The sequence below is a fragment of the Sabethes cyaneus genome, chromosome 2, assembly GCF_943734655.1.
Source record: "Sabethes cyaneus chromosome 2, idSabCyanKW18_F2, whole genome shotgun sequence".
Classification (NCBI taxonomy): Eukaryota; Metazoa; Arthropoda; class Insecta; order Diptera; family Culicidae; genus Sabethes; species Sabethes cyaneus.
Genome location: NC_071354.1, coordinates 125,327,541 through 125,344,817, shown reverse-complemented (window position 1 = coordinate 125,344,817; position 17,277 = coordinate 125,327,541). Strand labels below are relative to the sequence as shown.

At 33.8% G+C, this 17,277-nt stretch overlaps 1 protein-coding gene across 1 annotated transcript; it reads right to left on the bottom strand.

The window, feature by feature from the left end:
- Window positions 1-1,821: 1,821 nt before the first annotated feature.
- LOC128733711 (60S ribosomal protein L22-like) lies at window positions 1,822-16,473 on the bottom strand. Its single transcript, XM_053827479.1, has 3 exons — window positions 16,394-16,473; window positions 16,041-16,208; window positions 1,822-2,134 (listed from the first exon to the last, which is right to left on the bottom strand). The coding sequence occupies exons 1-3, from the start codon at window positions 16,403-16,405 to the stop codon at window positions 1,868-1,870; spliced, it is 447 nt and encodes a 148-aa protein (XP_053683454.1). The 5' UTR covers window positions 16,406-16,473; the 3' UTR covers window positions 1,822-1,867.
- Window positions 16,474-17,277: the final 804 nt, after the last annotated feature.

Genomic DNA, 17,277 nt, shown 5'->3' with positions numbered 1-17,277 from the left:
TACATACATACATACATACATACATACATACATACATACATACATACATACATACATACATACATACATACATACATACATACATACATACATACATACATACATACATACATACATACATACATACATACATACATACATACATACATACATACATACATACATACATACATACATACATACATACATACATACATACATACATACATACATACATACATACATACATACATACATACATACATACATACATACATACATACATACATACATACATACATACATACATACATACATACATACATACATACATACATACATACATACATACATACATACATACATACATACATACATACATACATACATACATACATACATACATACATACATACATACATACATACATACATACATACATACATACATACATACATACATACATACATACATACATACATACATACATACATACATACATACATACATACATACATACATACATACATACATACATACATACATACATACATACATACATACATACATACATACATACATACATACATACATACATACATACATACATACATACATACATACATACATACATACATACATACATACATACATACATACATACATACATACATACATACATACATACATACATACATACATACATACATACATACATACATACATACATACATACATACATACATACATACATACATACATACATACATACATACATACATACATACATACATACATACACACATACATCACACACATTGAATACAATCAACATTTGTTTTGAATTCACACGTTTTAACGGTTTAATATACGGTGCTTAAGTGTTAAAGTTTAAATAACTTTTGAATGAACTGTCCGATTTTAAATAACTCGGTTTCGTTTGATAGATCTCAGTAGTAATTTTCAAATAATAATAAAATGTGTGATGTTTTTCATTGAATTAATGCTTATATGTTACAAAAATATGTTTTAAATACTATTTTTTCACATTTCTTTATGTAACTTTCAAACTACAAGCCCAATCGTCATGAAATTTGGAAGTTAAGGGTTTGCAAGGCTCCTCTTTCATATGCAATCAATTTTGTTCAAATCGGTTAAGGGACCTATGAGATAATGAAGTCCCATATTTTTCATATTTTTATACATAACTTTTGAACTAAAAGTCCGATCAGTATGAAATTCAATAGCGACCAATGGGACACCTAGACCTTTCATTTGACACTAAGAACATTAAAATCGGTCCAGCCATCTCCGAGAAAAGTGAGTGAGATTAAAAGCGTCACATACACACACACACACATACACACACACACACACACACACATACATACACACACACAGAAAATGCTCAGTTTTCGAAACTGAGTCGAATGGTATATGACATTCGGCCCGCAGGACCTTCTTTCCATTTCCGGTTTTCCAAGTGATTTCTATACCTTTATACTATATATTTATATAGTAGAAAGGCAAAACAGTGTTCTCCGGCATCTATGTTGTACTATTCTATTAAGAGGAAGAATAATAGATCTTCGAATACAACCAAAACTGGTTTAATTTGAATAAAATTTCGATGTTTTTTCGCATTTTTCGAAAATGCGTGTACACGTTTACATTAGCGCGACCGCTCTAAGGTTCAAATTGAAGAAGATCAAGTTGAGCCGTTTACTTATTTCATCTGGAATTGCTCCATAAGCCAGGTCCATAACGGATTCGCCCACAGTTTGTGCTACAGCACGCAGCAATGTAGATCGGATATTGGAAATTTGTAAATAAAACTAAGAATTTTGAAAAAGGTTACTGATACTTCTTCAACGTTGTGTTACCTCTTTTATTCATTTTCTTCCTCTTCGTCATCGTTCGAACTAATTCTGAAGTAGCGTAGTTCATATAAATCTTTATCGTTGGACACGACGCGAATCCAATCACGCAAGCTGTTTTTCTTCAAATACTTCTTAGTCAAATATTTCAAGTACCGCTTGGAATAATGGACGTCCGCATTTATGTAAACCTTCATTTTCTGGCGTTCAAATGACACACTATTGCCGAAATTGCCAACCTTTCCGTTGACCTTGAAGCGCTCTTTAAGGTACTTTTCCTGAAAAAAGAAAATGGTTTTAGTGGAAGATGGAACGTAATCTAAATATGTAAGGTACGGCACTAGTTCGTCAGCCCGCTTTTATTTTGGACCCCTGTTTTTTATATCCGGCAGGAAGTTTTTAATTTTTCCTGTTTTTCGGGTGCACAGGGCCCTTTTGTGATGTCGTCAACAAAGTGTCAGGGAGACCTCAAACACCAGTTCTGCCTGGAAATGTCGCCTACTAAAAAACAGGTAGATCCCCTAGCATAACCGACACGCCTATGCCCGCAGGCGGAGGCGTTCCGGCCCTGCGCGGACTCGACGAACTGACTCCAATATCGCTCTGCCAAAGGCCAGAATGTCATATTTTAAGGTTCAAACACGGGTCATCATAAAAGTTCGTTGCTATTATTTTTTCTTTCAAAAAAATCAGTACTCTTTTGTTGACTGAAGTTTTTTTTTGAAGTATTTTTTTTTTATTTTTTAGACTCTTTTGTTGTATTTGTGAAAGCTGGTAATAGTATATGTGAGGTATGCACAACCAAATTTCAGGTTTGAAAATGACGCGCGACCAGGAATATTCCCTACACCCAAAAAAATCGATTACGTGAAAACATAGGTAATTCTCATCCACCGCATTTTACATGTAACATTCACGTGAATTCAACCGCTTAGTTGGTGTTGAGGTACAATGATGTCCTAACAAGCCAGTAATCGTATTTTTGAATCTCAGCTAGGCGAAAAGCTTCGGGCTTAAACGTCTTTTCTAAGACTTGACCCTTATTTATCGACGGACTTCACAGCCAGCTATTAGAGTACAAGACAGTTACGGGGCTAGTGCAATAATTCTACTGACTCTATAAAGCTCTCGAGATTCGAAAATACGACGACTGGGTTGTTAAACCGGCATCATACCTCGAAACCAGCTAAGCGGTTGGGTTTACATGAATATTAAATGCAAAGCTAGGCGGCGCTGATAGATAGAGTCAGTAGGATTGTTGCACTAGCCCCGTAACTGTTCTGTGTGTCAATAGCAGGCTGTGAAGCCTGTCAATAAAAAAGGATCAAGTCTTAGAAGGACGGTTAAGCCCAAAGCTTCGCTTTTTTCACTTGAATTATTGGTGTCTTGCACTCATACTAACCGGTGTATTATTTCATTATTGCTTTACAATCATCATCTCTACCGGTTATCGGACATCAATTCAATTCCCGGATCCGCTTGCTTGAGGCGTTTATTTACCTCTCGTAGTAAAGCTTTAGCCTTAGCTTTCCGCCTACGCTATACCGCATCGTCAAAATTTCAAAAACGTCAGTTGAAAATGCTTCAACAGACTCCAACAAAAGCATCGCAACATTGAAACGAGAACGATGTTAACTCGTACCATTTTTATGAAGACGTTTGCTATTGAAAGTACCATAAAAAAGCTAATTAGATTTACTGTGATTCTTGAATAAGCAACATGTTCTCAGACAATTTTACAACCTTTCATGGTAATGTCTAGAAATTTTTACGACGAATCTATTATTTTTGTTATAGGGTAATTTGCCAATGATCGCACAGCTAAGGCCCTGTGTTTTTAGTTTTAACGATATTTTCTAAACAAATAATTACAAATAGACAGAAACATGAAAATCTGAATCAGATACAAAATATGTTCAAATTACATGGCCATTTTTACGAAATAAATAAGTTTTTCGTGGAAAAATATGCGATTTTTTGACAACGCTTGAATGCCCAATCTTTGAACACTTCTGAAACCGTATTGTCCTATAGTTGGACACTTATTGTCCAATGGTTGAACATGCAATATATTGCATCGACCTTCAAGTTATTTTGATAGCTTACTACTAAGAATGAATATATTTTAAGATATATCGGCATCAACTAATCAAAAAGGCCGGTCTGCAAAATGTAAACAAACCAAGTGAGGGTTTCTTTCCCTATCTTAGTCCAGCAGAAAATAACCCTCACTCGGTTTGTTTACATTTTGCAGATTGGCCCTTTCGAAAAGTTGGTGCCGATATTCATTAAAAATAATCAGCAATTAGTTAACATGTTACTAATTACAATATATTTCTTAAGGGATGTTAATTTCCCCTTCTAATCTAGGATGCTCTTATCCTTCATTTCTGTTGCTTTCCCGCTAATTTTTCTCCCTTTCGGTTCCCTCGAAGCATACTTATATTTCCTGCGGCATAATGGGAAGATCTGTTTTTTACAAGGGAATGTATGTTTGTTTCTCTCTTGGTTACTCGAAACAAATTTGTTAGCAAGATAATAATCTGAAAAACTGCGAATATCCTTTTCCTTGCAGTTGAAAAAATGCACCATTCATCTTAGTCTCATCATCGAAACTTCATTTATAAAAGAAATCAAATTATAATATTTAGAATTTTTCGAAAGTTATTTAGCTCTCAAAAAATATGAAAAACTAGCTCGTTGCCGCGAATTTAGAAAACATAATATTTTCAACGTTATATAAAAAAATTGTTTCAACCCAATATTATTCTACAATATTCATAGAAGTATCTAACATTTGCTGACAGTACCATTAACACCGGAACGATTCGGTGATTCAAACTTCTTAATTTTTTCTTTAGTCTTTGGACTAAAATGATGATTTGTGTGAGTACCCCAATTCAGGAGCAGACCAAATCAAATACACGATACCAAAATTTTTCAGATGAGGTTCAAGTACACATAGTTTAAACAAATCTGGAGTAGCTTTAATTCGCAATAGGGCTATTTTTCGTGGAATTGTTGTATTAAAACAAAAAAAAACAAAAACATGTATATAAAATAAAAAATTAATTCTATTACATACATTTTTAACGGAAGATTTTTGCTTACAAATGAAAACCATTTGTAAACAGTGCCATAAACATAAAAACTGTCCAATACACATGCATAATGCGAAGTAATGCGGTTTTTTCATGCTATGTCAGTTCTTGTATAAGCTTAGGACCATCGTTGCTTTATTGTCCAATGCTTAAACAGTCAAATTTTAATACTTTAAAAACGATAAATAATTTTTTATTTTGCTTGAAAATGTTGACAAATAGTGCATAGATGAATATCATTAGCTATGAACAGCATGATATAGTAATATAATTATTTTAAACGTTAATTAGTGAGACATGTTTCTTATCTAAAATGCTAACAAAATTCAAGGTTATAGCTCATACTGTATATGACAATGTTCAACTTGAATTTTTGTTATTAAATCATGCCTTATGCTACGCTATTGTTACAAGAAATTATCCACAACTGATCAAAGTGAGTAATTCGTGCACTTTGATAGGATTTGAATGTATATGTAATCTAGAATTAGCGTTTTATTGGACGCTGTCCAATCATTGGAATCGTTCAATGATAGGCAAAATACCCTACATTGAAATAACGCCGAAAGTAACATATAATAAATTTGACTAAACAACGCTAGGGCTAAACAAAAATCTTTTTAGCCAATATTTACTGGTGCGTTCTTTCATTTTTACGTTCTAATGTAATATACTCTACCATGAAATTTCTTTCTGTGTAGCTTACTCTAGCGAGAAAACCACACGGTCAAAAATCGTCACGTCCATTTTAAGTGTTCTTGCATTTAAATCAATTTGTTGTGCAGCACTACAATTCGAAGTGATTTAGTATTGATTTTGGAGAGTTTTCAAATTTTTAAACAAGAAACTAGCTATTGAAAACTATTCAATGGATATCACCATCGAATTGTAATGCATATCTATAGAATTTGCAATTATTTTTTCGTAATTTACAAATGTCAAAAAATCGCGAAACATGAAAGCAGCAATCGGAAGCAAAATTAGAAACCGAAATGGAGAAAATACGTTTTCGTTCTAAATTATTGCTCTTCTTGAGTGTAAGTATGGCGAAATTATACCTGTGATCATAATTAATAAATTCCTAACTGTTTTCAGGTTATAGAATTGATCACACGGGCCCCGAATTGATAGCAGCAATCAACCCGAGCTCAACTTTGTTTAGACATCAGAGTATTAAGCACAGGAATCCGGTTACTATCAGCGATTGAGGTTTTATTTGCATTATGTTTTGTATGTAATTATGTAATTGTTCAATTATGAGTAATAAATAAAGCAGCTTTACGAAAAATCAACATACAATCCTTTCTATCCATTTGACAGTTCAAAAGTTCAAAAGAAAGCACATTCGAAATTAAAGTGATTTTCTGATGATTTCATCATACTTTGTGTTGATTCATTTTCAATAAATTTTCATTTCGAATCGTAATGTTTGGCAAGTAGTGCGAATTCAACGGTAAATCACTTCGCTTCAACGTGACAATTTTTTACCGTGCATGAGAGAGAGTTGCGAAGACGGTCCTCTTTTTCTCATGCTTTGGCTGTTCTTGGTTTCATTTTCGGGTTGACAAATCAAACTTGTGCGTGAAATCCTCATTGTGCATGTAAACTGTGCGTTTTAGAATGATATATGTTGGTGCTAGTTGGTCCATGGTTATTTCACATTTTACAAAAAGTTAATTTCCAGTGGAAAAAACAAGACTAAATCAATTTTAAATGTGCGTTTTTCAAAAATCGCCAACTGCGAGTTATCAATACTTTTCCATTTTTGACCAACGATAACGGCTGGCTGCATTTGACATATCGTACTGGCTGCGCGAGTCTCTCTCAGGGAGAAACCAATCCAGCATAGGAGCCAAGTTTATGGCTTTTGTATATCCACATTTATTTTGGATCAAAAAATAACGGTTTAATGATTGTGTTTTACATGGGTTTTTAAATCAATTTTGATTTTTTTGATTTTGCAGTAGTAAATTGTAATAGATTGTAATTACTTAAATGAAGAGTAATTCGAAAAAATAGCGATTTGATAAAAACTGTCACAAAAGTATTGGCTCTAAAGTTGGCATCGCTGGTTTAATGATAATTCCGCTCAAGTAGTAGTAGAAAGAGTACAACGTATTCGTGTATATGTAAACAACACAATCGCGGTATACAGCAAGCTTTTTTATTTTCACTACTGTTTTTCATTGAGAGGATTATTGGAAGATACAAGATATTTTTCAACAAAAGTGGGGTATATTTTCTGTATAAACTGTTTCTTTTTTCAGAAACAAGTTGTAGAAATTACGGTAGGGCTATTCAAAATCGGGAAGAAAAAGTGCTTTAGTGGTGTGTGCATTGTATGCGTATGTACACACTCAGCGGAAATCATGATCATCATGAAAATTAATTGCCTGTGTTTGAACCTTAAATATAATGATGATGATTAAGTTGTAAAATGTAGGGTATGTTGCTACATCATCGTAATTGCCTATTCCCGTCCTATCCAACATAAATTATTAAAAATATAAGCATTTTTATGACACACAATGCAAAACTAGTTATTCCCTAATATTTTAGTTTGTTGTCTATCATACGCGATCAATCAAAGTGGGCTAAGATCTACTTAAATGCTTTTTATCATCAAAGAAGTCCTACCAGCCAAATTTCCTACGTTTTTTCGTGCGACGAAGAAGACAATGTCGACTAATCGTTTTAATTTCCGTCATTCATAAATGGAAATAACTCACGCAAGGCATTGTCGTTATTCTACAGCCAGGAAAATTTGCCTGACCTGCAGAAATTTTGTAGAATAACATTTGTCATGCCGTCCTGCACAAATACATGCGCGTTAGCTTCGTAAACATTGTTGTGATTTTTAGTTCGAACGATGAAAAATTTTGATCGACGGATTTTAAAACGGTACGACGAATTTTAGAAACAGTCAGTTGCGTAATTTCAATAATATGCATTAATAGTCGCTTTTCAGTGATTTCAAAGATCACGGATCGGAAGGTAACTGTGTTTTAGTCAAGTCAGCCCAAGAACTTTTGGAGTATTCATTAAATCCATCCAACAAATGATGAAAAATAGAATGGCTTTACTTACTACGACGGGAATTAGAAAAAACCCTAGCATAGTGAAGAAGTGGAGGTCTCGTCAGCCCGCCTTACACCGGTTGTCCTCAACCGCGCATCCACCATCAATTTTCCAACACAAACAATCACAAATGAACCAATAAGCAAACAAATCTCGGACCATGGAACAGATTTCATCTTTTTTCCCCCCGGCATTTACGCAGTGTTCCAAAATAGGTCTACAAAGTAAATTGAGCACTGACGACCTTGGCATGCGCGATAGTTGACAGAAGCCATATAGAGTCACACCCGCCTCTCAACCCTCGAGACCATAGAGCTAGTGCGCACCCAAGTAACCAATAAGCATTAATATAAGCAGCAAGTCAACCGCTTATTAGCATATCTGGCATTTTATACTGCACGTTGTTGTATATTAGCTTTTTGACTGCATAGTAGAGTGCCCCAAAATAGCACTATGTCAGAAAACCCGGGGGCTCACCCCTCAAATGACAGCTTAGGGTGCCACAACAAAACTTATATGACGTCAACATTGGTTGACGCGATTTAGGGGTCGCATATTTGTTTCATGAAAAAATGGTATTTTTCAGGAGTAAATTCAAAAAAATATTTTTAGAAATGTTAAAGTAGGTGAAACAAGATACCTAACTATTTTTTCCACAATCATTGAGATCTGATATATTCATTAAAAAGTTATGGTGGCATGTCTGGAGTCATATTTGGTTACAAAAATTTATTGAATTCGGTAAAAATTTAAAATTTTCGAAATTTCATTTAAATAAATGTCAAAACAGGATATCAAACAGTATCACAGAGTAAACGTAGCTACACTGTAGAGATAGGAAATTTTATGCAGAACAACTTTGCCGAAGAAAGTATAAACGTATGATCAAATCTCGTTGAGGTATTCACGTTTTTCTTAAGGCGCAACAAAACATATTTTCGTAATTTTTAAATTTTAGCAGTTCCACATGAAAAAGGCAATGATAAAACTTGAACTATTTATTCTAAACATTACCTACGTGTTTGATGGGAGAATTTGGCGCCATTTAGGCTCAAGAATCGCTTTTAAAAAGGGCGTATTTATTTTACTATGTTTGATAAATCGTATCACCCGAAAGTAGGGTAGCTCCAAATGGCTAAGCGTGAGTAGTAGAAAATTGAATTTTAAACCTGAAAAAATAAACACTGAAATTTTTTTTTACCATTTTTGTACAATCAGTAAATGGTAGAATCAGTAAGGTGTATTCGGACAAATTGAAAGGTAATATTTATTCTAGTTGCTATCAACTTCATAACTTGGTAATATAACACGGATAACGTATGAAAAGGGCACGTTTAAAACAAAAAAATAAAATATGCTAAGCTTTTTTTTAAATATCTTAAATACGACTGCATTTAGAAGCTAATTATTATTTTGAACACTGTATTGTCAAGCACATAAGAAGTGTTTCTTCAAATTCAAATTACATGTATGTATAACGAGAAATATAAGAAATATAATAATAATCTCAGGTTACAAAACATTCATAAAAGTCGTTATTCTACAAAATCCTTTGATAAATATTGCACCATTTCAGAAAGTCTCAAAATGCATCAAATCACGACTATTTTTTCCAAAAAAAAATCAAAGTTGCCATTTCCTGTAGGGGAAGGGCGGTTAAGACGGACACCTTAAGGTAAAGACTCAATATCTACTCAAATACAGTAGACTCTCGGAAAAGTTAATCGATTGGGGAATGGGTCGATTAACTTTTCCGAAATATTAACTTTTGTCTCCGAAAGTCATTGAAAATGATAAATACAAAAGCGAAACATGCATTCCGGGATATAGGATAGATATTTTTATGTATCTGGAAGTTGTTATGGAAAGAAATATGTAGCAATATCTTTATGAAATAATACTTAGTTTTGAAAAAGTTTTTTTTATAAAATAATACCTTTCACTAAGTTTAAAATAGTTGGTTACACTAGTTTACTTTTGTTTTTTTCGTAGTCTGCGACTACGTTTTGATTAAAAATAAGCGTTCGCGCTTATTTTTAGGCTGTGAACCATTTCACGAAATTTTTAACTTTTTAGTTAAAATTTGACAGTTCGAAGGTTATTTCTCCTCGAGTGGTTAAAATCAGTTCAGAATGCGAACCATTTCATATTTGACAGATTGATAGTTGTTTTACTCAATGAGAGCATATATAAGGTGAGAATGAAGATATGTTTCTATAACAGCGGATTTATTTATTCAGTCCAGGTTGGAATTGGATGAATTTTTTGTGTTCATTTGCTCCTATTTGATGGATAACATTTATCTCGTTTCATTTCGGGTTGAATAACATCCATACATCGATGAAAAAAAATTCCAGGAAAAATCAGTGAAACACATCGAAGCTCTTTCCTCACCTCTGGCATATCTCATTGGCTCTCAAAACTTGGTTAAAAATAACCATGCTCCCGAGCAGGGTTATTTTCGAAAAACCATCAAACTGTCAAATTTTAACCAAAAAGTTAAAAATTTCGCGAAATGGTTCACAGCCTTAGTCCCTTGCTATTCCTTCTTTTGCATTTAAAATTCAATCTGAATTTGCGCTTTTCCAGTATGTTTGCAAAAATCCTGAAATAACTATATGCCCGTATTGAACTATTATTGCAACTGTTCGATACAAGAGTTTAATTTAATCCCTCTTATGATGCGACTCTGTATGAAACTGTGGAAAGGTGACAATAAGCCGAAAAATGAGAAGTAAAGATAGAAGGTAAACACAAGTGTGAAGAAACGCTTGGACAACCAATAAATTCATACTCTCGGAAAAGTTAAGGCAAAAATTAACTTTTTAGAGCGTTTCATGAGAGCGGATATACGCTTAACTTGAAACGCTTAACTTTTCAGAGAGTCTAAAATGGTATTCGGCGAAATGGTTTGTAATGATGGCGATTATTTAAATGCTATCCGCTTTATTTTATTAAGCTTAGCAATGGGGGAGTTGTTTTTACTTTACTGTGAGGAAAATTTATATATTAAAACACCCATGAACTCCCCGAAACATGCAAAACTCGAGATTGTGACAATGTTCATCCGAGATTCACGATTTATGTCCAACACAGTTTAGTTTGTGGCAATACGAAGTTTGTCGGGTCAGCTAGTTTATATATAAAAAAATGGTCAAGCAAGATTTAACGTAGCCTAAAAGCCTCGTAACAAACTTGAATTTATTGTACCTGAAAATAAAAATTTTGGCACAATGAAGCGAGCCAATATAGTCTCTAAGTTGATAAGCATTTCCTCCTATCAACGCTAATATGCAGAGATATAGCGCCGTACACGCTTTATTTAAAAAAAATTCTATTATATTGTTAATCAATCCATATGAATTGACTTTAAATTAAATAGTTAAAAGTCAAATTGACTGGGACTAGTCCTTTATATGAATATATATGTAGATGTGCAAATAGTCGGAATTTTCAATCATACCCAACAATAATGTATCCTTTATACACACAATAAAAGGCACTGCCTCTAAACTACTCTTATTATCCAAAAAATATGGTTTGAACTGAATTCAAATATGTACTCGTCGTTTCACTCTTTCCACCTAATGGGGGACAGTGAGACAAAAAAACACCTTCACATTTGTGGCTGTAACTAATTTAGCTTATGACCAAAACGACTAAAACTTTTTTTCAAACAACTAGAAAAATATACCTTTCAAATAATCTATTTCAGCGCTCGTTGATAGCTATCATCAAAACTTGTTTAAAATATTTGTAAAAAAATGTATATAAAATAAAAGCCAAATTGATATTTCCATCATACCTTAGATCGTTTTAAATATTTGTTTAACAAGTAAATTTTTCGGCAAAAAGTTTGCTAAAATACGGCATATCCTTTTAATGTTTTTTTCGAGATTCTCGTTAAAATTTGACAATTGACTTTTCGGAGATTAGCCAGCTACAGAATTGATTACCAAGTATCTCGGCCTAAGAAAAACCGAGATTCTCGGTGAATTTACAGTTGTTGGATTTCCGAAATCTCAGGTATTTGATGTTTTACCGAGATTATTAGCTGTAACTTTTAGCTGTTGAAATTTCCGAAATTAATTTTACGTTATTCGGTGATTTGGTGATTCGGTATGAGGACATCCTATACGTGTATTTCTGATTAACAAACTCTACTGCGTATCAGCAAGCGTAACCAAACATATTAGGAGCAGGCTTCATTTTTGGTTTTTTGCTCTAGATGTTCATCTACAGCTCCTTAACGAAACTGAATTCAAAAAAGTAGTGTAAAGGGCAATTGTAGGGACAATTATTATTTATAATATTGCTGCAAAAGGTATAACTTCTTTTTTATATTTACGGCGCTATGGGAATGCAACCCCGCCAAACGAGCGCTCATCTGGCTACCAACGAGGTAGCATGCCTAGAGCGCCGTATTTACAAAAGATAAAACTATACTTTCTTCAACAACATTGTAGATAATAAATAATACAATTGCCCTTTACACTACTTTTTCGAATTCTGTTAAACTGAAGCGCTGTGTGTAGTCAAATGAGCATCTACTGAGCAAAAAACCAAAAATGAAGCCTGATTAGGAGTCCTTTTACAATGCGTAAAATTATTTCTTCGATTCATCTATCACTCCGATTTTTCCAGATAGCTCGTTATGCAAAAATGCCAGATTATCAATAACAGCAAAACAGCTCCCTCCACGTTTTCGCTCTGCGCATAATTACCGTGACCGCCCCTAATTCTGCGCATTTTTCTTTATAAGTATTTTTTAACATTGTGCATAACTATGATCATTGCGTTATTTTTTTATTAACGTCTGTTGAATATTACGCCATTATTCACAAACGGGCCATAATCTTTGAGAGCGAAATAATTTAACGTGAAACTAAAAGTATTTTATATGGCATAAAACATCGTCGTTAGCACCAAAGCTAAGATTGTCCTTCTAGAAAATTAACATATTTATGATCGGAATTCTTTGCAATGATCAAATTACCCAGCATAATTAGAAAGAATAATTAGTTTTAGTCATGTTTTAGACAAAAAGAGTGATTGCATGCATTGGTTTCCTTAGAAAAAAGCGATGCAATAATGCGCAGATTTAGGCACAGATTTTTTATTCATGTTCCAAATTCTGCGCAATAATGTATCCTACGAAGAAATCACAAAAGAATACGCAACCTCACCTAAATGGCTGAGGTATAGAGGCATGAAAATTCAAGTACAATTTTTAACTTGTGTTGTATTGATTGGAATCCTATGCTGTGTCTCGGGGTCCGGACCTACGAGCGCCAATTTATGAAACAATGTCTTCTATTTTTTTAAGTTTAACCTCATGAGGCTCTCAGAGAGTGGGGAAGTGGTTTCTATATGAAAACACAATTTTTAGTATTAGTCTACCGTGACCGCTCTTAATTCTGCGCATTTTTCTTAATATATGTATATTTCAACATTGTGCATAACTTTAACCATTGTGTTATTTTTTTATAAATGCCTGTTGAACGCCATTATTCACAAAAGGGCCATAGTATTTGACAGCGAAATAAATTAAACTGAAACTGAAAGTATTTTGTGCGTCAGAAAACAACGTCGTTAGTGCCAACGCTAAAACTGTCATTCTAGAAAATTAAAAAATTTATGATCGAAATTCCTTGCAATGATCAAATTACCCAGCATAGTTGGAAAGACTAATTAGTTTTAGTCATATTTTAGACAAAGAGAGTGATTGCATGCATCGCTTTCGTTGGAAAAACGCGACGCAGTAGTGCGCAGATTTAGGCACAGATTTTTTATTCATGTTCCAAATTCTGCGCAGTAATGTATCCTTCGAAGAAATCGCGAAAGAATACCTCACCCAAATGGCTGAGGTATTTCAATCATACGTTTCAGTTAGAAACAAAATGACATTTCTGTTTGTGCGTAAAACAACTATAAATATAGTTGAAACTACATTTTTATTCTTCGTGTACCGTGAACGTACCATATTCTGCGCAGTAAAGACATTTTTATGTTTATTCCGCTATTCCAAGTATTCTAGATTTAAATTAACAACGTGGATAGCAGCAACGTGTAGTGCTACGGTCTATAATATCTGGTAAAAAATATGGGAATTATAAGTCGACTAACAATTGAGTATATTTTTCGTTTTGTAAACTTATCCACGGTGCCTAATTCTGCTCACTCTCTTGCCCATGTTCCTAACTCTGCGCATGTTTGCTCTTAATTCTGCGCACCCAAAAAGTGAAAATAAATACTCCTGCCATGCTGTTTATGTCTTTATACGCTGAAAGCACACCAAAAAATCCGGCATTAGCCATTACCATAATTAAATCCATGATCCGGCCTTCTTCTGCAGTCCCAGTGGCAAAGGAATATTGATATCATTTGGATTGCCTCATTTTAAATATTTTATTCCCGATAACGAAGGGCGAATTGACTAGGGTTTTCTGCATACTGAACATTACATTGTACCGTGTACGAACCATATTCTGCGCAGTTAAGACATTTTTATGATTCTTGCGCTATTATAAGTATTCTAGGCTTAAATTAATAACGTTGATAGCAGCAACGTGTAGTGCACGGTCTATAGTATCTGGTAAAAACATGGGAATTAAAAGTCGACCAACAATTGCGTATATTTTTTGTTTTGTAAACTTATCCACGGTGCCTAATTCTGCGCACTCTCTTGCCCATGTTCCTAATTCTGCGCATGTTTGTTCCTAATTCTGTGCACCTAAAAAGTAGCAATAAACACTCATACCATGTTGTTTATGTCTTTATACGCTCAAAGCACGTCAAAAATCCGGCGTTAGCCATTACCTAAATAAATCCATGATTTGGCGTTCTTGTGCTGTCCAGGTGGCACAAAGATATTGTTATCATTTTGATTGGCTTATTTTAAATATTTTGTTGTCGATAACATGAAGGGCGAGTTGATTCGGGGTTTCTGCATACTGAATATTACACTTTAGAAAAATATTAAAAATTGTGTTTTCATGTAGAAACCACTTCGCCACTGTCTGACAGCTCCATGAAGTTGGACATTAAAAAAATCAGAAAGTATAGTTCCATAAATTGGCGCTCGTACGGACCCCGAGTCGCAACACAGGATTCCAATCAATGCAAGTTAAAGGTTCTACTTGAATTTTCATTCATGCCCCAATACCTCACCCAAATGGCTGAGGTATAGGGGCAGGAAAATGAACTCGCCCTTCATGTTATCGACAACAAAATATTTAAAATAAGCCAATCAAAATGATAACAATATCTTTGTGCCACCTGGACAGCACAAGAACGCCAAATTATGGATTTATTTACGGTAATGGCTAAAGCCGGATTTTTGACGTGCTTTGAGCGTATAAAGACATAAACAACATGGTATGAGTGTTTATTGCTACTTTTTAGGTGCGCAGAATTAGGAACAAACATGCGCAGAATTAGGAACATGGGCAAGAGAGTGAGCAGAATTAGGCACCGTGGATAAGTTTACAAAACGAAAAATATACTCAATTGTTAGTCGACTTATAATTCCCATATTTTTTACCAGATATTATAGACCGTAGCACTACACGTTGCTGCTATCCACGTTGTTAATTTAAATCTAGAATACTTAGAATAGCGGAATAAACATAAAAATGTCTTTACTGCGCAGAATATGGTACGTTCACGGTACACGAAGAATAAAAATGTAGTTTCAACCATATTTATAGTTGTTTTACGCACAAACAGAAATGTCATTTTGTTTCTAACTGAAACGTATGATTGAAATAAAAATATTTATTGTTATATCAATGTTAAATTCAAATTTGAAAATATTTTACTTTTAATTCAAAACTATTTTCTTGGTTCAAATAGAGTTTCGTTTTGGATATATACAATATACATTATTTTCAGTTAAAGCAACAATCATTTCGCTTGAAACAAAGTGGAATTTTTTGCTACGTGTAATAAAGGCCGTTTGAAATTTACCGAACATTTTTATAAAAATTAGTAGGTATATACTTACAAAATCTGCAACATCCAAAATGTTATCTTCAGCAATATTGGTGCAATCAACACCAAATCTAAGATGCTCTTTTTTTCTCTTCAGCATAGTTTTGCCACGCAGCAATTGTTTTTTCGGGACTTTTGAATCCTTTGCGCTTTTAGCCCTAGCAGAGGTAACAAATTTATCCTAAAAATAGAATATGCTTTACACGTGGTGCATTACTTACTTACGACATGCGAACTAGCACTGCTGGCACAAAACCAGCAGTTACATGCAACATGAAAATATAACATTTAGTGACAATTTTCAAACTTCAATAAAGAAATGGAGCTGAATTATTACAATATTTGCAGTAATTCAAACCAACTAACCAATGGCGCCATGTTTTCACACCCGCAGTTTTAAGAAAAAGGAAAAAGAAGCATTTGTTGAAACTAGAGATGGGAAATCTGTCGATATTCATCGATAACTGCATCATATCGATATTTTACAAGCATTTCATCAAGGGGTTTCCAGAAGAGCAGCGTCTAGTAATCCGTGATTACTTTTCCCATAAGAAATTGCCAAGGGGTTTCCAACAGCAATGATTATTGCGCGCCTTTGAAAAAAGTTACTGTTGATTACACTGAACCAATTTATCATTTAATGTATACTGGAAAAATCACATAGCTACACTTGTAGCTACACATCTTTCAAAAACCAATTCATATTATATGTGTCCAATAAGGCTTATGTGAAAAACATATGAAATTTATTATGACGTATTAATAGTATTTATTGCTCTTTGCATTGAAAGTTGGATTTTGAATACACTTGTCCAGTCACACATTTTGTAGGTGAGAAAAGTTGCCAAAATTTCGTGGTGAGAAAAGTTGCCAAAATTGATTTCTATTTAAATTCTAATGCTTACGTAGAGCTCTTATCGACGCTAAGAATAATATAAAAATAGTTTCTAAATACATAATTCCACGCATAATTTATAACCTGAATAAATATGCAGCATATTTGAAATAAATGAAAAATTAAATACTATTTGCTTTTCCTACAACTGGTACTGGCGCCACTGCTAAATCAAATGTCAGCTCAGATGGGAGAGTTGTAATGATGGGAAATGTCGGTCAAAATCTATAACGATTATTGATAAAGTTTTGTTATCGTTAATAATCAATAACGATAATATGGCTGTATAAGCAAAAATACGTAAGAAATAGAACAAAAATGTTAAAATATCAACAAGCCAAGAAGAAGATTTCAC